This window comes from Suncus etruscus, chromosome 8 (genome assembly GCF_024139225.1).
Source record: "Suncus etruscus isolate mSunEtr1 chromosome 8, mSunEtr1.pri.cur, whole genome shotgun sequence".
Lineage (NCBI taxonomy): Eukaryota > Metazoa > Chordata > Mammalia > Eulipotyphla > Soricidae > Suncus > Suncus etruscus.
Window position 1 is genome coordinate 3,069,627 of NC_064855.1, and position 20,649 is coordinate 3,090,275.

A 20,649-nucleotide genomic window follows, 5' to 3' on the forward strand; every position below is an offset into this window, starting at 1 on the left:
TTTAGCTCTTCTTCGGACGAGGCTCCCATCTTGCTGTTTGAGTGCAAACTGCCACTGTCGGGAGGAATCGAGTCAGCAGAAGGAGCACATTCCAAGCCTTAATCTCCCGTTTCATGTCTTACTCCGGGCAGCCCTCCCCCAGCCCTGTGCTCCGTGCTCCCCTCGCACTGACCTCTGCTCCTTTCATCTGGGCCGCAGCCTGGGGTTCCATCAGGAGCGAGCCCTGCTCCTTGCCAGCTGGATTCTGAAGATGCTGATTTTTGTCTTCCTGGCTTCTCTGTGTGGTGCTGGCTTCAAAGGAGCCCGTCTGCCCTGGCTGCGTCATAGAGTCTGGGCCTGCGGTGACTGCTCTGGGGCCCCCTGTTCGGAGCCTGGGGTCAGGCCCTGGGAGGGTGCAGGGAGCCAACATGACTGTGATCCTGTTTGGGCATAGCAACACTCTGCTGAGAACCAGGCCACGGCTGGGGGAATGCCTGGGAAATCCAATGAATTATGAGAATGACAGAGGGGTGGGCTGAAAGAGCTGCGGGGAACGTTTGCTTCTGTCCTTACTTCAGACCTGAGGAAAAGCTGTATAGGGGCGGGTAGTGGTTCTGCACAGCCCTGGAGCCTGGAGCATCCAGTATACTCTTGCATCTCCTATTCCTGAGCTCCCCTTGCTGCCCGGTTCCAGCATTTTCTTCTGCTGCTCTCTGGCTTACTCGTGTGGTTCCTCTTTTGTATGCTGGCTGCTCAAGCACTTCCTCTTCCTACATGCTAGCTTCCTCAAATACTTCCCCTTCCAACATGCTGGCTGCTCAAGCACTTCCTCTTCCTGTTTGATGGCTTCCTAGAATTTTCCTTCTGACATGCTGGTTGCTCAAGCACTTCCTCTTCCTGCATGCCGGCTTTCTCAAATACATTCCCTTCCAACATGCTGCCTTGCTAGAACACTTCCTCTTTCGGTATGCTGGCTTCCTCAAATACTTCCCCTTCCAACATGCTGGCTGCTCAAGCACTTCCTGTTCCTGCATGCCAGCTTCCTCAAATTCTTCCCCTTCTGCCTTGCTGCCTTGATAGAACATTTCCTCTTTCGGCATGCTGGCTTCCTCAAATATTTCCCCTTCCAACATGTTGGCTGCTCAAGAACTTCCTCTTCCTGCATGCTGGCTTCCTTGAATTCGTCTCTTTCTGACATGCTGGCTGCTTAAGCACTTCCTCTTCCTCTTCCTGCCCTCTGGATGTGCATGCTCTTTCTCTTCCTGCCCTCTGACTTATAAAAATACTTCTCCTTCCTCCTAGGACTGTGCATGAATTTCTTCTTCCTGCTTTCTGGCTTACTTATGCCCTTCCTCTTCCTGTGTACTCATGTTTCCTCCTCTTCCTACATTCTAGCTGCTCATACACTTTCTCTTCTTGCACGTTGTCTTCTACACTTCCTCTTCCTGTGTGCAGGCTGCATGGGCACCGCTTCCTTTCGGGTTCATTTATATTAGCACTTATGCTTCCTGCAAGTCAGCTCACTCGTCTACTTCCTCATCACATCTGCTGATTGCTCTTCTTACATTACCTCTTCTTACAGGCGGGCCTACTCATTCACGCACGTTTACTTCCTGCACCTTTCCAAGTGTTTTTGTTTTTGGTTTGGGTTTTTTGGTTTTTGGGTCACACAGAGTGGTGCTCCTGACAATTTGCTCAGAAATTGCTCCTGGCAGGCTCGGGGGACCAGGTGGGATGCCGGGATTCGAACCACCACCCATGCTGGGTCAGCTTCGTGCAAGACACCCTACAGCTGTGCTATCTCTTTCCAAGTTTGATGCCGGCTCAATCCTTGTGAAAGCCAGTGCCAGGCCATAGATATAGTCCCCATCTTGTGTCTCTTTTGGGAACACACATTAGCAGTGGTTTGGAAGCTTCGTTGTCCAAGGGTAGGGTCTCCAGGCCAGTGGCGCCACAGCTGACCCAAGTGGCCTCCCTTTTCCATGCCTCTTTCATATCCAGTGTGAGGCCTGTGGCTGAGCGCCGGGATCCTGAACTAGATGTCGTGTCTCCTCATTCTCTGCTGTCTCTTATCACTGAAGCGTGTGCACTGGGACAGTGGGATGGCGGTGGTGATCGGACTCAGAGATGTGGTCCAGTCCTGCTGCTGGCGGTGAGCTATCTCGAAGATGAGCTGTTGTGTTCGCTTGGTGATTGAAGGCGCTGTGATGGAGTGGGGAATTGGAGAGTCGTGGCACATAAATCTACTGGTACTTATCTCCAAGCGCAGAAGGGAGCGAGTCTGAGCAGGGGACAGTTAAACTTGTGAAGTGCCTCTCCCCGTTCTCTGTGCTAGCCGTAATTACTGTTCTGTCTCGGAGAAGAGCTTGGGTGCAGGTGGGACCCATTTTCTGCATCCCCTAGTGCTTTCTTGTTTCTAGGCAGGTCTCTGGCTTATTGCATTGGATGGGGAGACTCCCATGCATTGCTCAGGGAGGTTGGGGTCTTCCAGTGATACTTGGACACCCAGACAGACAGTCCCATGAGTCCAGAGCAGGGGTCTCAAACTCGCGGCCCGCGGGTCGCAAACGGCCCTCCGTACAACATTTTGTGGCCCTGCCCTAGAGCAATCTTGTTTTTTTTAGTTTTTGTTGTTTGGGTCACACCCTCCAATGTTCAAGGCTTACTACTGACTTTGCACTCAAGGATCACCCCAACTTTGCCTCCTGCGGCCCCCAGGTAAATTGAGTTTGAGACCCCTGGACCAGAGGTTTGGTGCTGCTCAGACACTATGTGTAGGGGATACCCTGAGCCTGTGGTCTCTAGGCCTCTTAGACTTGTTTTTGGTTTTGGGGCCACATCCAGCAGTGCTCAGGAGCTACTCTCTGCTCTGCGCTCAGAAGTCACTCCTGACAGGCTCAGTGGATCGATCATATGGGATGCCAGGGATCAAAACTTGGTCCATCCTGTGTTGGTCGGGTACAATGCAAATGCTCTACTACTGTGTTATCACTCCAGCTACAGGCCTCTTAGACTTGTACAGATTTATATGAGCCCCTGCTACTGTGCAGGCATGGGGACAGGTATCCCTGTCATTTGGATGCCAGGTCTGCTTGTCTCCTCCAGGCATGGAGGTAGTCACAGGACAATGAGCTCAAGGTAGCCACAGCTGGTCTGGAGCAGGTCAGAGTAGACTCCTTCAATGGACGTAGCCACTGTGTCCATCTTCCCTTGTAGGACTGGCCCCAAAGTAGAATAGGGTCTAGAGTGTTCTTTTCTTGCAGACTTGACACCCTCTGTGTGTGTGTGTGTGTGTGTGTGTGTGTGTGTGTGTGTGTGTGTGTGTGTGTGTGTGTGTGTGAGATGTTCAATTTAGGGAAAAGAAAGAGAAGTTAAACTAATGGGCTAATAGCACCCCTTGGTGGGACATTAGGAACTTCCTCAGTGCATGGAGGCCCCTGTGTTTACAAATAGCCTCCACATGGCAATCGCTGACGGGAACATGCCCAGCGCAGCGCAGAGCCCCATTGTGAGTGAGAAATGGCCGGTAGTCGGTGCGTATGACGATAATCACTGTTTTTATTAATCAGGGAACAGTCTCGCGATGGGCTGCTTGGCTGTGTTATGCTGATGAGGTTTTTGGGGGGAGGATGGAGTCTGAGCTGGAGGCTGCTCACCGAACCTGATGTGGGGTCTGAGGCCTCTGTCCCATGTGCTGTGTGGTGTTGAATAGTGGGTTGTGCATTCCACAGCCCCCAGAGAGAGAAAGAGGAAAATCCCCATGCCCCCTGTCTGGGTAGGACAAGAGACACAGTTCCAGCAGTAATTCTGACGCAGGAAATAATCCATGTATAGTTGGGAAGGAAGAGCAGGCCAGGAACTAATACCTCAAGCTATCTTCCCACAAGCCAGTCTCTCCACCATTTGGAACCATGAGCCAAAATGACAGCTTCCCCTCCAGGCCTCCTGAGTAGCCTTTATTGGGATAAACAAAGCCCACCCCCAAGGGGAGGGGGAAAAGCCAGATGAGGAAGCAATGGGGAAACATGTTTTTAACAGGACATCCAAAGGAACCAATCAAGAGACATCTAATTAGGGCCGGGCGGTGGCGCTGGAGGTAAGGTGCCTGCCTTGCCTGCGCTAGCCTAGGACGGACCGCGGTTCGATCCCCCGGCGTCCCATATGGTCCCCCAAGAAGCCAGGAGCAACTTCTGAGCACATAGCCAGGAGTAACCCCTGAGCGTCACAGGGTGTGGCCCAAAAACCAAAAAAAAAAAAGAGACATCTAATTAGAAGACAATATGAGGGCCAATCCAAAAGGCTCTACTAACAGTGTGGGGAAGCTGGCAGCCCTGCTGAGGGTCCTGGCTCAGGCATCAGCAGCTTAAACCCTTAAACAGGGTCCAGAAGTGTGTGTCCCCTGCGCTTGTCTGGGGTTAGTTAGAGTAGGAGATAGCTTTCTCTCAATCATGCCTGTTCTGTAGTTCAGCAAAGGGGACCCTGGCCAGGAAGTCACTGGACTGAGGAACCACTTTTTAAATTTGAAGATAAAATGGGATTTTTAAAGAGGCGACCCTCTCTCTGGGTACCATGTTCACTGGGGACTTTCCTCTCAAACACTGCCCCAAGACCACCCCTAGTGAGTGCTGTCACCTCAGTTAGGCTCCTGCATGCCACAGCGTGTACTCGCACCTTATGTGTGTTCACAGTCATATGTGTTCTCGCCTCATGCATGCTGCCCTCACCTTGGGCATGCTCACAGCTACGTGTGTTTATAATCATTTGTGTCCTTCCCTGTGTCTGTCACACCTTCTCCACCACTTGTGGCTCCAGCACCAGATTGTGAAATTTTGAGCCAGTCCCTCTGCTTTCATGCATGTGCTGTGCTGAACTCAGCTGTGCAACACCCCAGAAGCTGCTATAGAAACAGGGTCCTCCCTTCTCTCTGGCTGCTGCTTCCCCCTGCAAGAGGCCAACCCTGGGAGCTCCAGGTGTTCAAAGGGCTGAAATTTGGAGACAAAAAGTTTTCACCATTCAGGGCTGTCCCATGCTATTGACTCCAGCAAACACAGATGCGGTGTTGTATTGTGCTGTGTTGTATTGTTGTATGTGTGGGCAAGGGTCCCTATCATCCCCACCAGGATTGGGATTGGGAGCCCACTGGCACCTGCTGAGGCTGGAGCTCCAGAACCTGCTCTCTCTCGAACCCTTATCCTTAAGTCTACTCTTCCACCCCTTCCTTATGTGATACTCCCTCATGGTGATGGCCAACCTGGTCACCGGGTCTGCTGCCCTCAGTCCCTCTCACAAGGCATGATGGTGGTCATGGCACTTCCTAAGTACCACCGTTGGCTCCAAAGACAGAATCATGAGGAAACAGAGCAGAGGATTGGGTTGGGTTGGACTGGAGTTGAGACAAGGTCAGGGTTAGGGTTTAGTCTGCCATGAGGCACTGAGTAGGGGCTCGGGTGCATCTGAACTTGGTATGAAGGAGGATGGGGGAACTTACTGCAGCCCTCACCCTCATGGCCAGCTGCATCTTAAAGGAGCCTGGAGTGGCTCCAGGCTGCCATCTCTCATCCAGGGCTCCCAGGAAGAGCCAGGCTTGGTTCCTGGTGGCAGCATGAATAGGGCCAGGCTGTTGGTTCCTTGTCTGCCCCATTCTTCCTCCTCTGCCCATTCCCTGGGGCACCTGTGAATGCCACTGTTGGGCTAGCCCTCGGCAACATGATCGCTCTGTTGTCTAAGCCACAGGGACTGTTGATGTCCCCAAAAGTGGGACTTTCCACTGTCTCATGACTCTGCACCCCAGGTACCACTCTGAGCACAGCAGATATCCAGAAAGAGCCTGCAGGTAGAGCTGCCTCTGCTGGCCAGGGTGTTTCTGAGCCTGTGGAGCAATATTAGAAGTTTGCCCTCCCTACATATCTGTCTGCCCCATAGGCCCCACACTGCAGCCCAGCACTCCCAGGCCTACTGTGCTTATGCCTATCTCTGTCCCTTCTTATTCAGAGCTCCCATTGGCCCCTTTATCACAGTGCTGCAGAGCTTAACAGGGTAGCAACTACCACACAGCAGGGCTGTGCTGAGCTCACTGAGCCACACAGTCAGATGCGCTATCCACACCGCCTGCCTGCAGCCCTCCCTGGTTCTGCCGCTCCCTCCCCGCCTCCTCTCTCCCTTTGTGTCAGTCCTTCCTCCCCTCTGCACTCTGTATCTATTTTGGTCTTCTCTTTCTTTCTCTCTACTCTCCCTCTTCTCTTTCCCTCTCTCCTTCTTCTTTCTTCTCTCTCTTTCTTTCTCTCCTCTCTCCCATCTACTCTCCTTCCTTCTATCTCTGTGTCAGTCCTTCCTCCCCTCTCTGTGTCTCTGTGCCCTGTGTCTATACCAGTCTCCCCACCACAAACACACCCTCCCTCCCCTCAAGAGGCAGTGGCACTTACAGATTTCCCTGCAGCTTCCTGCAAGCACAGCCATTCAGGGGCACAAAGCCTGTGGCTGTGCATTTAGTTTACGGCAAACAGCACTTCACCCTCATGAAAGTCATTCCTCTGTTCCTCTCCTGCTCTCTCCTTCCCCCTCTTTGCTTTTTCCCCCCTTTTGCCAGGACAAAGGTTCTTGAGAAGCTAATGATTGCTGCTTCTTTGAGCCTGTCTTGTTACCGTGGCAGCGGGTGAGGGATGGCGTGGGCATCTGAAGCTGCTGGGCAACTCTCAGAAACTCCAGGGCACACAGAGCAGCCGTGGTTACGAGGCCTCACTCTTGCCTGCTCAGTCAGAGGGGACCCGAACTCTAACCTCATGTGCCATGAGTCAGGTGAGTGTCTCCTCGTGTGCATTGGTCTGTGTTGTAGTTGGGACAGCGACAGGGGCATCTTCTGGCTCTTGGAATATGTGTCTGCTTGCCTGTGAGGACAGAGCCAGATGTGGAGTTCACGATTTTTCTTTCCCTCAAAACTTCCATTCACTGTGAAGGGACATGCTTTCTACTTATGTATAATACCCTCAAACTTCTTGTAGACTTGGTTGTTCAGCAGAGGGAAGGTCACCCAGGAAGGTCCACAGGTCACACTGCATAACAGGCAGCAATCATGTGTCTTTGGGGAATGTCAGGCTAGTGTCAATGAGGTATCAGCAGAGCAGCACACACACACACACACACACACACACACACACACACACACACACACACACACACCTCTTGTTTTCTGGATTTGGAAGATTTGCTGGTGTCTGCTCAGCCCTCAGGCATGGACTGAACAGACAAAAGCATCCTAGTGATAAGGACTCTTAGAACAGCAGGTTGACCTTCAGATAATGATTTGAAATTTTAGCTACTTAAAACAATTGGAACTAGAATATCAATTGCCTATTATCTCCGGAAATCGCTTCCCTTTGCTTAAGGAACATAGTTTCCAACAGAGCTGGCCCATCACTGCCAAGTTCATCCAGTGGAAGCTCATTGAATTCAATAAGACAAATGTCACACATGTCATCCGGTGTCACTTTAGGCTGGTTATTGTGGTGGGGGACAGTGGCCTTAGAAGGCTGCATAGCTTCTGCTCAGGGACAAGCTGGAAGGCTCTCACTGGACCTTTTGATCTCCAGAGTCTCAAATGAAAGGAAGGTGATGATTGGGTCACTCCATACATGTTAAAGTATTTTATTTGTGATGTCACATAGCTTAGCTGGAGAGCATTTTCTCAGAGACCCACAGCCTGGTGACATTGGGGCAGACAGAAGACATGAGGGAGAGGCTGTGGGGTGTCCTGCCAGGGGGCAGCAAATCCATAGCCTCTTCTCCAGTTGCCCCACTGTTACCGTGTCCCGTGTCCCCAGTGCTCATCTCTGAGCCTGGCTCCTCTGGTGGTACGAGTGAGATGGTCCAGGCGTGGCCGTCCGTGACTTCCCCAGTGTCCAGTACAAGTAGGACTGAAGCAGGATGGGGAAGAAGCTCGACACTTCCTGAGCCCACCTTGTTCCCTCCAGGCCCCAACTGCTACTTTTCTAGAAGTCCAATGAGCTGATGCCTCACCCGGGTCCTGCCAGGCCCGGCTGGCCCAGGACTGGTCTGTGGCTGGTCTGGATAATCAATGCCAGCTCTGCTCTGGGAGATATTCCCACCCACAGCTGAAGGAAGATGGGGTGGTCCTAGGTCAGAGACACAGAAGTATGCCACAATCCACCTCAAAGGCTCTGAGGACTCTTCGACTCCACAACTTCCATGTACATGGAAAGAAATTTGGCTTGGGCCCGGAGAGATAGCACAGCGGCATTTGCCTTGCAAGCAGCTGATCCAGGACCAAAGGTGGTTGGTTCAAATCCCGGTGTCCCATATGGTCCCCTGTGCCTGCCAGGAGCTATTTCTGAGCAGACAGCCAGGAATAACCCCTGAGCAAGGCCGGGTGTGGCCCAAAAACAAAAAAAGAAACTTGGCTTTTAATGAGCACAGTGATGGAGCAGATGCTTCCAGACTCCAGAAGTTTCACCCAGACTTTTCCTGAGACCCCAGTGCCAGACCTGAGCCAGGTTAGGAGCCTAAGCTTGAGCTTCTCCCCTTAGGTTGAGCCTGGAAAAACTAACAGAGGTAGAAAGCCATAAGGCAAGACCAAAAGTCAAAGTGAGATAGCGATGCGAGAACTTGAACAAGTGATTCATCCCTTAGCCATTCCAGCTTCCTGGCCTTGCAGGTCCTCACTTGGTGCTCAAACAGGTGTTTCTAAGCTGTGGATTTGTGGCAGTAGTGGACGGGTTAGAAATCACAACACAAACGCATGCCTACGAGCTGTTGTCTTCCCAGAGGAAAAGTGGATGGTTTCTACCACCCGAGCAGGTTCCCCAAAGCACACACATGAACCCTGGTTTACATATCTGGCTCATGCTCATGTTCTGACCCACCATGACCAGCACATACAGTTTACATGTGTGTTCTGACTCTCCCATCCACACTCCACTTGCCCCTATCAGACCAACCTCCTGAGATCACAGAGACCTCAAGAGATGCTCTTTCCACAGCAGAGGAGGCTTTCTCAGGACTGAAGAGCCCTGAAGCTCTTCAGACACATCATGTATTTTTACAGCCTGTGCCCAAATCACTTTGCTGCATGCTGTCAGTCTCTCTGCACATCCCCATGGTGATGATCCCTTTACATATATCCTCATGGCTTCTGTGTGAACAGTAAACACAGAAATTTCAGGAACATACATATCTACTTATTGCAGATCTGATTGATAGCCGGAATGTGCAGAGGTTCCTAGAAGCTGGATCTGCTGGGCAGAAATCCAGCCTGCTGTCCCCACCTGGTGCTTTCCCTGGGCTCTGTAGGGTGGTCCTAAGCAAGCATTTTTTAAACCTGCAGACCTCGTGGAAGCTTTTTTGACCTCACAGCTGAGCTGCACTGACTGGTGATTGACGTTGGTCCCGTCTCAGGCACCGGGATAGTTTGGGGTCTTGATTCCTGATGATAAACAAGGTCCTTGGGCGGCATGGGTTAGAGCTGAGAGACTGTCTCCTCTTTGTATGTGAACAGACACTTGTTAGGCAAATCCGAATTTGATCATGTTTGCGCTCAGCAAACATGCCACTAGCTCCTCGATATGCAGCGTAGGATGCAGGCTAGTCTGGTTTGGGTAGGAGGGATACAGGTTCATGGCAAGCAGGGCAACCAGTGGGCGTCCCTGGGCTTTAGGGCTTCCCTGACTTCTGGGCACCCAGCACTGGATGTGCCTTTGCTCTAAGTTCTCCAGGTAACTCTGACCAATAACCGTAGCAGCTGCACCTCACTATTCTGGGATCCTGCCTCACTTTTGAGGGTGCATCTTTTTGCTGGTCCTTCTCCAGGAACAGGGCTGGGGCCTCCTTTGAAAGTTTCCCTCATGTTGGTATGTGCTGGCCCTGAAGAAGACCCAGAGAACCATGGATTGTGTCTGCACTCTGGGGCCCCAGACTCCGCATGGAAGGAAGCAGTCACTGCATGTGGCTGAGTTTCTGCCCTGGTCCTAAGTTCCCAGGTTCACCAGAATAGGCTGTAGTGGTTTTGGCTTTTTTGCTGACCTGCCCAAAGGCACCTCCCCTGCTGGGCTCCTTCTGGAGGTCCGGGATTGAATTTTCTTCTGGAAAAATCTTCACCCTGTGTGAAGCATGAATGAGCACTCAGGAATGAGTCAGATTGTGTTTGGGACTCAGGCAGAGGTATCTCAGGGCACTATTGGTTCTGACCTGGGGACTAAGTGTTTCTAAAATGCTGGGGCCCAGGTGGTATGGGATTCTCTCGTCTCAAAATCACCAGAAAGAGATTGGCTGTGCTATACTCATGATACCCAAACTACCCTCAGCATTTGTCCCCACCATGGTCCCCTCAGCTGTCCCCTTATGGACCCAGGTTACTGCTGCTGGTTCTGTCCTTACCTGTGATGTGAAACACATCTGATCAGTGAAACAGCTTCTAAAACTGGGGTGTCTCTCTGACTTGGGCTCTCTTGGAGCAGTTGTCTGAGATAGAATATAAGAAATGGCTTTTAGAACTTTGTTACTGCAGAATAGAGCAGAGGGGGAGAGAGGTGCTGGTCCAGGCCTGGCTATTGTCCATCTATTGGTCATCATATCCTGATCCCAGAGTTCCTGTTCTCTTCTTAGTGGTCACAGGGCTCCAGGCTCCTCAAGGTCCCTCAACTTCCCCTGAGCCTGCCCAGGGAGCTTGCTTCCAAGTCTGGTTCTCCTGTTTCTCATATCTGAGGCCCCACTCTTGTTTAGTGCAGCTGAGCCCTATACCTCATAGTTTATTTAACCAACATCTTTTTGGTTTTGTTTTATTTTTTGTGCTTGTTTTTTGTTTGGGGACCACACCTGATGTACTCAGGGGTTACTCCTGACTCTGTGCTCAAAAATTACTCTAGGCAGGCTCAGGGGACCATATGGGATGCTGAAGATTGAAGCTCGGTCGATGCATGCAAGGCAAATGCCCTACCAGCTGTGCTATTGCTCCAGTTCTTTAACCAGTATCTTTTCTCATCTGTCTTCTGTAATTACCTGGTTCAGGTACATGTCCGGCAGATTCCAGCTTGTTCTGAAGTTATTATAAGAAAGAAAATCAGGTGGGAAATTGTACCTGATGAGGTACCAAATGAACACCAAGATTCTAGGTCTGGAGAGCCAGTGGAACTGGTACTCCCATGCCCAGAACAGCATTTCTGAAACCCCACTTAAGTCTCAGAAACTCTGTACCCCCACCTGGCAGGTGTCCCAGCCAGACTACCCTCTCTTCAACCTTGTCAGAGCCTAAAAGGTGTTCTGGACCCACCCCACGGCAGGGTAGCGAGCAAGGACTGGGCTATGCCCAGAAATGAGTCTGGTGACAGAGCTGCAGTGAGAATGAAGCTTGTGGCTTATAAGCCCTTGGAACCTTCTGGAAACCCACTCAGAGTGTGTTGCTGGGACTTGGCTGTACTGTAGGGATCTGTTCCGGTCCTCATCCCACCCTGCTCAGGGGTGAGCAGAGTCAGAGACAGCAAGGGCTCTGATACATTCACACTAAATACCCCCCAAACCTGCCTCTCAGCAGCATCAGGAGCTCTGGGCATGGGTTTAGCTCTGGTCCGAGAGCCCCCAGAGAGCCCCTGGCCTCTGTTTCCTGCTCCTGGGTCATGGCTGCACCTCAAGCTCTGCAAACCTGCTGCCAGCCGGGTTCTGGGACTCAGGGTTTCCAGGGAAAACCCTTCTGTTTGCGGGTGGGGGTTGATGGAATTCTTCCTGCTGCGCTGGCGTTGCCCGGCACCTGTCTGCCTTTGTTCTGATCTGAGAGAGCGCACAGAAGGGGGGTTCCCACAGCTATGCTCGGGGCAGGATAGAGGGCTGCAAAAACAGGGCACAGGGCTGCAGGGGAAGGGCACAGGACTGTAGGGGCACGGTACAGGGATACAGCAGTCGGGATTCAGGGTCTAAGGCTGTGGCAGACAGGGCAGGCAGCAGGCAGGGTGGGCAGAGTAGGGCACAGGGTGCAACTTCCCACCCATCACAACAAGGTCACAACCCCGACCCAGTTCTGGAGCATGTGGCCAGGCTGAGAGGGGAGTGTCTGTGCCATGCCACAGCCAAAGTGGAGAAGGGCACCTGGCAATTCGATCTTAGAGCCACAAGCCACAGTGACTGAGCACTTTACCCCCTGCCCTCCCACTCGGTCAGGCACTTCCGTGTTTTCTGAGGGAAGTGCGGAGGATGAGGCCCGACCCATCCCTAGGAGAAACACAGAAAGAGAAGCCAAGGGGAAAGGCAAAGACAGTCCCTCAGAGCCATGTGGGGCCTCTGGTCCTCAAGGGGAGAGGAGGGTGGGGCACTTTCCAGGTGAAGATGAGGGAGAGGAGGTGGAGGACTTCCTGTGTGAAGATGAGGGAGAGGAGTGTAGAGCATTTTCTGCATGAATTCGGGGTGCCATGTTCTGGCTCAACATGTCAGACTGAGACAGAGGGTCTCTCTGAAGGGCTGCATACACCAGGCTCTTTCATATACTTCCTGATGTCCTTCCCACCTGCTCATGTGCAGGATACGAGCTGCCTGCCCCTCTCAGGCTCAGCTCTGCCCGGGCTCCAGCCAGGCTTCTTCATGCTCAGCAACCTTCCCTGTCCCTTTCTTGCAAGGAGACCACCTCGGTGCTCGTGTGCTGATTTCTGTACATGCTTCACGGTAGCCCCAAGAGGGAAGGACCAAGAGGGAAAGCCTTGTGGGTTGTTCCACTTTCTGAGCCAGGTTCTCAGGCCTCTGCCCCAACACCAGGCTTCTCAGAGATCAAAGGATGGAACAGAAATGGGAGTGCAGAGCAGCACAGTAGGGGCAGGTGAGGAGCACGTTTACCCCCAGATGGTTGCTTCCTTGCTATTTATTTTGAGTAAATATTCACTTGAGTGTTGCCATAATGCCTCCGAGATGTGTAATTGTTTTGTTATTGAGAACATTAGCATCTTGGAGGGAAAGGCTTGAGATACCTGATAGCAGAAAATATCGAGTAATGTCAAGTATTTTAATGAATTTCCATCGACTTCAGTCTGCAAATTATGGGACTGGAGAAAGGAACAGAATTTCCTGTTAGTGGCGCAGACTGGAACCCCATGTACGTGCATGTGTCACTGGGCCTGGAACCTCATGTATGTATGTTGCATGTCACTAGGCCTGGAATCCTATGTAACTATATGGTGTGTTGCTGGGCTTGGCAGCCTAGAGAGACTGTAACTACTGCAGAATTGCTTTGCACTGAAGTGCATGACTATCTTTTGTTATTTAGATCCCTGTGGACTCACTCCTCTGTGCTCGTGCTGCCCAGCCATGCCGCGGTGTTTCCATTCCAGCACTCAGAGCATCCCCCCTGTGTCTGCTCTTCCGCTCCCTCTGGACTTGGAGCCGGAGCTCCGCCATGGGCAGGCAGGACATACTCCCAGACTCATCCCTCAGGAAGCCTTGTAGGCCTGTGAAAGCCTGGTGCCTGTCGCAGGGGTGCAGCGGGTGAGCTTCTTCTGTGGGCTTTTCTCTTGCTCCCACCAGCATCAGGTGCCCTTGTGGTCTCAAGCTTGTTTTTTTTTTCCTCTGGTGATACACCTCATTCTTGTCCTATGCCACCTACCCCTGGGAGTCCTGGGGAGCTCAACTCTGCTGGGCACTCCGTGAGTCTTGGCTGAATTCTCCTGAGCTCCCGGGCCCAGGCAGTCTGTAATGATTTCACCATAGAAAGGAGAATTTAGGAAATTTATGGCTACTAGGTGAGGGCCCAAACCCAGGTATTGTTTTTCCAATTCTAGGAAGTCTAGTGGGAAGTAAGCAGCATCCAAGGCTGGTCACTGTGGGCTGGACACTCATTCTCTGAGGAGCTCCACCTGCCACTCTGACAGACAACTTCCTCTCTCTTTCTCTCTCCTTTCTTCATTTTAGGCACCTTGGTTTGCAATGTTGTTATTGAAGGGACATCATACATAACCCTTTACTTCCTTCTAAGCAAGTTTTGTTCAATACAAACTACCTTGTTTCACTAACAATAAAAAGAAAATAAGAAATAAAAGAGCTGCAAGGCTTTTTAATTAACTTGCGCCACAGACAGCATCTGCTCCCACCTTAAAAAAAAAAACAAAAACCTAACAAGAGATTTTGTTTCCAGCAGCTGCAGCTACCAGTCGAGTCTGCCTTCACTGCAGCCTCTCGGCATGGTGGGGCCTGCTTCCCAGAGCTGCTTCCAGGCTTCTCTGGGAGGACCAGCTCAGCTCTGGCTCACTGGGAATATCTCGTATCTTATTTCCCTGTGAGGTGCTGGTTTTGGGGGCCAGTTGGAAGGGCCTTTTCCTGTTGTGCCTCTGCTTAGTGCTTTGGAGATCCCCAAAGGGACCCTGGGTAACTGGCCCCAGGAGCCACAGGATGCTGACTTCTCTGGTTATGGGCCTGAAGGTGGGAGAGGGGTGACCTCAGGACAAGCAGGAAGGACAGTTGCTGATCAGTGTCTGGAATATGGCCTCAGGTCAGGACCCAGGAGGCCTGGCTAAGGGCTTGTTCTTTCTCTGTCTCTCTCTGTCTCTCTGTCTCTCTCTCTGTCTGTCTCTGTCTGTCTCTGTCTGTCTCTCTCTCTGTCTGTCTGTCTCTGTCTGTCTGTCTGTCTGTCTGTCTGTCTCTCTCTCTCTCTCTCTCTCTCTCTGTCCATGTACTGCTCTAAAGAGTCAGAACCCCACTGAACTGCTCAGTACCAGCACCAGCACCACTTTGTCTCAGAAAATGGGGTGCAGGCTCGGCCTCTCTGTCAGGGTAGGGGTGTCTGCGAGGAGCGTCTTCCTCCCTCATGGTCTGGGTCTGAGTCCTGGGCAGAATCAGCACGGCTGTGACTCAGATCAGCCAACATGCAGAGGTGAGGCAGAGACACACAAGGCAGAGGGTGTCCAGGAGGTCCCGTCCTGAGTGATCTCTGCAGACAGACCCCTCCATGGTCTTGCAGGGTTGATGTTCCGAGGGCAGCCCAGGGGGTCCGGGGGTGCAGCTTAGGTCCTTGTCTCCGGTCAGCTGTCCTACTGCGGGGCAGTGTGAAGTGGTACAGGGCAATGGTGTCCCTGCACAGGTGTCCATGGACTGGCCATGCTGGAGCCTGGGGTCTCGGCCAGCAGCAGGAGATTGCTCAGACAAAAACTACCTGAGCCTCTGTCATCTTCAGGCCACTTGCAAGTGTCCAGGTCAGCCCCTGGGACCCACCTGTTGCTGGACACCACACCCTGAAAGGAGGAGGTGTGAACGATGCTGAACCACTGACAAGACAAGAAAAGCACCTTCGCAATGCAGATATACCCCACATACACATTGAAAACAATGGAATTCTTTCTCCCTTTAAAATGAACTTTATAGATATCTTTGAATAACAATCGAATCAGAGCACATAATTTTATGGTTTCCCTCCCCTCCCACTTAGCATCTAGAAACCAGATCATTTTTATTATGAGTATTTCCATTTGGGGGCCACAGTGGGCAGGGCTGGGGGGTTATTCCCAGTTCCATTCTCCACTCTGCCCTTGGCAGAGTTCCCGGGACACTCTGAGGGATCAAAGCTTTGCCCCACCTCAGCCCCATCTCCACCAAAGCCCTTGTCTTTTCTCAATGGCACCTTCGTGCCTCATTTTACACAGGTACTATAGTCCACTGTTTGGTTTTTTGCTCTTTACTGCTTTTCTTTGTTTTTTTTTTGTTTGTTTGTTTGGTTGGTTTTGGTTTTGGGGTCACTCCCGGCGGTGCTCGGGTTACTCCTGGCTGTCTGCTCAGAAATAGCTCCTGGCAGACACGGGGGACCATATGGGACACCGGGATTCGAACCAACCATTTTTGGTCCTGGATCGGCTGCTTGCAAGGCAAACGCCGCTGCGCTATCTCTCCGGGCCTGCTTTTCTTTGTTTTAATCTGGGCTACAGACTTGTGCTTATTGATGATTTCCATAGAGGATTTCCCAGAAGAATCTCAACTGGAGGTCAGCACACTTTTTAAGACTCCCAACCAGATAATATGTGCTGCTCTCCCTCTTCACTAGAAGTGGGTCCTTTCCTGGCTAGTATATCCAGGGCCATCCTGGACCAGGGCACATAGCTGCTCATGGTCTCTGCTGTCCACAGCACCCATGTGCCTCTGCTCCTGGAGCTGATCTTTGCACCTGCCACCTGTCTCTTCTCTCTAACACTTTCTCTCACTTCCCTCCAGGACACACATGTGAGCTGACGGGCGTGATCATGCGGCTGTCCCTGTCCTGCCTCGTCCTCCTGGTCCTCCTGCCTCCAGCCATCGTGTCCCAGGGGCTGGCGGGGGCTCTGGGGACCCCGGGCTTCCACTTCACACAACCTACCTACAACGCCACAGTGTACGAGAACTCGGCCGCCCGCACCTACCTCAGCAGCCACAGCCGCATGGGCATCACGCTGGAAGACACCTCCTGGGACGTCAAGTACAGGATCGTCTCCGGGGATGAGGAGGGCCTCTTCAAAGCTGAGGAGGTGGTCATCGCCGACTTCTGCTTCCTCCGCATCCGCACCAAGGGGGGCAATGCCGCCATCCTGAACCGGGAGATCCAAGACCACTATGCACTGGTGGTGAAGGGCACTGTTCGGGGGGAGGACCTGGAGGCCTGGGCCACGGTCAATGTCCAGGTGTTAGACATGAACGATCTGCGGCCACTCTTCTCACCCACCACCTACTCAGTCACCGTGGCAGAGAGCACGCCCCTGCGCACCAGTGTGGCCCAGGTGACCGCCACGGATGCCGACATCGGCTCCAATGGGCAGTTCTATTACTACTTCAAGGGCCGCGTGGATCTCTTCTCTGTGCACCCCACCAGCGGCGTCGTGGCCCTGAGTGGGCGGCTCAATTGCGATGAGAAGAGCCGCTACGAGCTGGAGGTCCTGGCCGTGGACCGGGGCATGAAGCTATATGGCAACAACGGCGTGAGCAGTACGGCCCGACTCTACATCCATGTGGAGCGTCTCAACGGCCATGCACCCAGCCTGCATGTGGTGGCACATATGCCCGCTGCACCAGGCCCTGAGCCTACGTACGCTGTGGTGACCGTGGAGGACCCCGACGAGGGTGCCAACGGCGAGGTGGACTCGGTGGCCATTGTTGCGGGTGACCCCTCAGGCCAGTTCTTCCTGGCCAAGGAGGGCCGATGGGGTGGCGAGTACCGCGTCAAGGGTCGGCGGCGAGTAGACTGGGAGAGTTTCCCTTATGGCTACAATCTCACCCTGCAGGCCAAGGACCGGGGCTCACCACAGAGGTTCTCGGCTGCCAAGGTCGTTCACATCGCCAACCCGCAGCAAGGCACTGTCCCAACCCGGTTCCAGAAGGATGCCTACGAGGTGAGCCTCAGCGAGTTCTCGCCACCGGGCACACTGGTGGCACTGGTGCGGCTGGAGCCTGAGCCGCAGAGGGTAGAGTACAGGCTAGCCCCTGGGGAGGATGCCCAGTTCTTCCAAATCAACCCACGCTCTGGGCTGATAGTCACAGCGCGGCCACTCAGTGCAGCCGGGAAGGAGGAATACACTCTGGCCGTGACGGCCCAGGCTGGGGCGCTGTGGGCCCAGGTGACCGTGCGCATTGAGGATGCCAACGACCATACCCCTGAGTTCCAGCAGCCACTGTATGAGGCACATGTGAACGAGAGCGTGCCCGTGGGCACCGTTGTGCTGGCAGTGGCGGCCGCCGACAAGGACCGTGGGGAGAACGGCTACATCACTTACAGCATCGCCAGCCTGAAGGCGCTGCCCTTTGCCATCAACCAGTTCACGGGGCTCATCCGCACCACCGAGGAGCTGGACTTCGAGTCGTCCCCGGAGACCTACCGCTTCGTGGTCCGCGCCTCCGACTGGGGCTCGCCCTACCGCCACGAGGCTGAGGTGAATGTCACCGTGCACCTGCACAACCTCAACGACAACCGGCCCCTCTTTGAGCAGGCGGCCTGCCAAGGGGTGCTGCCCTCCGACTTCCCCGTGGGGGCCCACATCACCACCGTGTCTGCCATTGACATTGATGAGCTGGCACTGGTTAAGTACAGGATCATCTCGGGCAACGAGCAGGGTTTCTTCTCGCTGGACCCCAACTCTGGGGTGCTGCAGCTGAGGAAACCGCTGGCAGCCAGTGGCCCAAGGGATGTGCACTTTGCCCTGTGGGTCACAGCCACGGATGGCGAAAACCTAGCAGACCCCGTGTCCGTAAACATCTCGGTTCTCCATGGTGCCGCAGTGTCCAGGAGCGTCAGCTGCCGAGAGACTCGAGTAGCCCAGAGGCTGGCGGAGAAGTTGCTTCTCAAGGCCAGGGCTGGCGGAAGGCTGGCGCCCGATGACGGCTTCCTGGACTTTTATTCCGCCAACCGCCAGGGGCCCCGCTTCGACAAGGCCTTCCCATCTGACGTGGCTGTACGGGAGGACCTGCCAGTGGGCACGGGCATCCTGAAGATCAGGGCCTCAGACCCTGATGCGGGTTTTAACGGCAAGGTGCTCTTCACCATCGCGGATGGCAACAGCGACAGCTGCTTCGCCATTGGCATGGAGACGGGGCAACTGGACGTGCTCCTGCCCCTGGATCGGGAACGAACGGACCGCTACGTTCTCAACATTACCATCTATGACCTGGGCAGCCCACAGAGGTCCTCTTGGAGGCTGCTGACCATCAATGTGGAAGATGCCAATGACAATAGCCCTGTGTTCTTACAGGACAGTTACTCAGTCAGCATTCTGGAGAGCAGTGGCATCGGCACAGACATCATTCAGGTTGAAGCCCGGGACAGAGACCTGGGTGCCAATGGGGTGGTGGCCTACACTCTGCTCACTGACACCCGCCTCTTCTCCATCAACGGTTCTACCGGCATCATCTCTGTTGCTGACCAGCTGGACCGGGAGGCCAGAGCTAACTACTCACTGAAGATCGAGGCCCGGGACCAGGCGGCCATGGGCCAGCAGCTGGCCTCGGTGGTGATGCTGCGCGTGGTCCTGGAAGATGTGAACGACTGTGCCCCAACCTTCGTGCCCAGCAGCTATGGTGTCAAGGTGCTGGAGGACCTGCCCGTGGGCACAGTCATCGCCTGGCTGGACACGCAGGACCCTGACCTGGGGCTTGGTGGGCAGGTACGCTACTCGCTTGTGAATGACTACAATGGCCGCTTCGAGATGGACCGGGCCAGCGGGGCACTGCGCCTGAGCCGCGAGCTGGACTTTGAGAAGCAGCAGTTTTACAACCTCACCGTGCGCGCCAAAGACAAGGGCCGGCCCGTCTCACTGTCCTCGCTGTCCTTTGTGGAGGTGGAAGTGGTGGACGTCAACGAGAACCTGCACACGCCCTACTTCCCCGACTTCGCCACTGTGGGAGCTGTGCGTGAGGATGCACGAGTGGGGACCAGTGTGCTGCAGGTGGTGGCCCGTGATGAGGACACAGGCCGGGATGGCGAGGTTCAGTATTCCATCCGCGATGGCAGCGGCCTGGGCCGCTTCACCATCGATGACGAGAGCGGTAAGTGAGACGACTGCCAGCCCTGTCCCCTTCCTCAGTCTCCCTCTTGGGGAAGGAAGGAAGGGGCTGTGTGTAGTTGTGCTGAAATGGGGGTGTGGGGACTATGGTAAAGCATATCTATGAAGTAGGTCTGTGAGGAGTGGGGCACATTCAAGGCTCTGGATCTTGGCCAGGCAATGGCTGATAATTTTGGTTGAGTGCCGAATCCTAACTTCTAGAACACCAGGGAAGGTTGTGGACTTTGGGAGTGTCATAGTGCAGGCCATGTATCTTGGGACAGATGATGGCTGTATATTGGGGAATCACTACGCAAGCCATGGATCTCAAAGGCAGGTGCTAGCTATGGCTTTTGAGGGGCCACAGTGAAGTTTGTGGATCTCAGGGTAGGAAATGGCTTTGGATTTGAAGATCAAAGTGCAAGCTGTGGATCTCAGGACAGGTGATGACTGTGGATTTGGGGTTACTGTGGGCCATGGATCTTCGCTGTAGATTTAGGGATCAGGCCTAGTTCACGTACTTAACATCCAGTTTCCGTGCTGGGAGCTATCCTGGCTCTGCCTTGTACCATGACACCTTGTTTTCTAAGTGGCCCTGAGACATCTGCACACAGATGAGAACGGGGCTGTCTTCAGCCAGACTGAAGTCACCCTCAGCATGTCCCCTGGTCAGGGGCTCTAGAGATGGAAATGTCCAGGACAGTCACCTTTCTGCAGCTGCTGTAGCCAGGGGAGGAGGCAGACAGAGAGGCGGATTGGGTATGATCCTCAGAAATGGGATAATGGGAGAGCAAACCACCTCGGGACCTCGTAGAACCCTTGAAAGGGTGATGGATGAGCCATTGAGTCACTGTGCCGTGTCATTGTCACACATTCGTGCCTTGCCTGGGAGTATGTGTTCTGGTCTCTCCAGAAGTTTGTTTCAGAGGACTCAACATGCGAGAGCCTCCACAGCATGTCCAGTTGGGGCAGTGGACAGCTGGTTTGGAAAACAGACAGTGTCCCCGAGCTGCCCATGGGACAGAGCACCTCACCTTAATACTCACTGGGGTCACTGTTTGCTTCCCTTCTGTGAGGGGACCAACATTGACCTATCTGGTATACACTCTGCTGTGCTCACCCTGGACTGTGAGGAGACTGTTATTCCCACAGCTGTGCTCACACTGGTGTCTGTGTGACTTGCATGTGTGTGTGTGTGTGT

The 20,649-nt window shown here is 53.5% G+C and overlaps 1 protein-coding gene across 1 annotated transcript in view; it reads left to right on the plus strand.

Annotated features, from left to right (window-relative positions):
- The first annotated feature begins 3,460 nt into the window (after window positions 1-3,460).
- FAT3 (FAT atypical cadherin 3) overlaps window positions 3,461-20,649 on the plus strand; it is a 222,837-nt gene continuing 205,648 nt past the window's right edge. Inside the window, 5 exon segments of the mRNA XM_049779014.1 lie at window positions 3,461-3,512; window positions 6,629-6,774; window positions 13,271-13,449; window positions 14,297-14,379; window positions 16,159-19,452. Of these exon segments, the coding sequence (XP_049634971.1) occupies window positions 3,461-3,512; window positions 6,629-6,774; window positions 13,271-13,449; window positions 14,297-14,379; window positions 16,159-19,452 (3,754 nt within the window).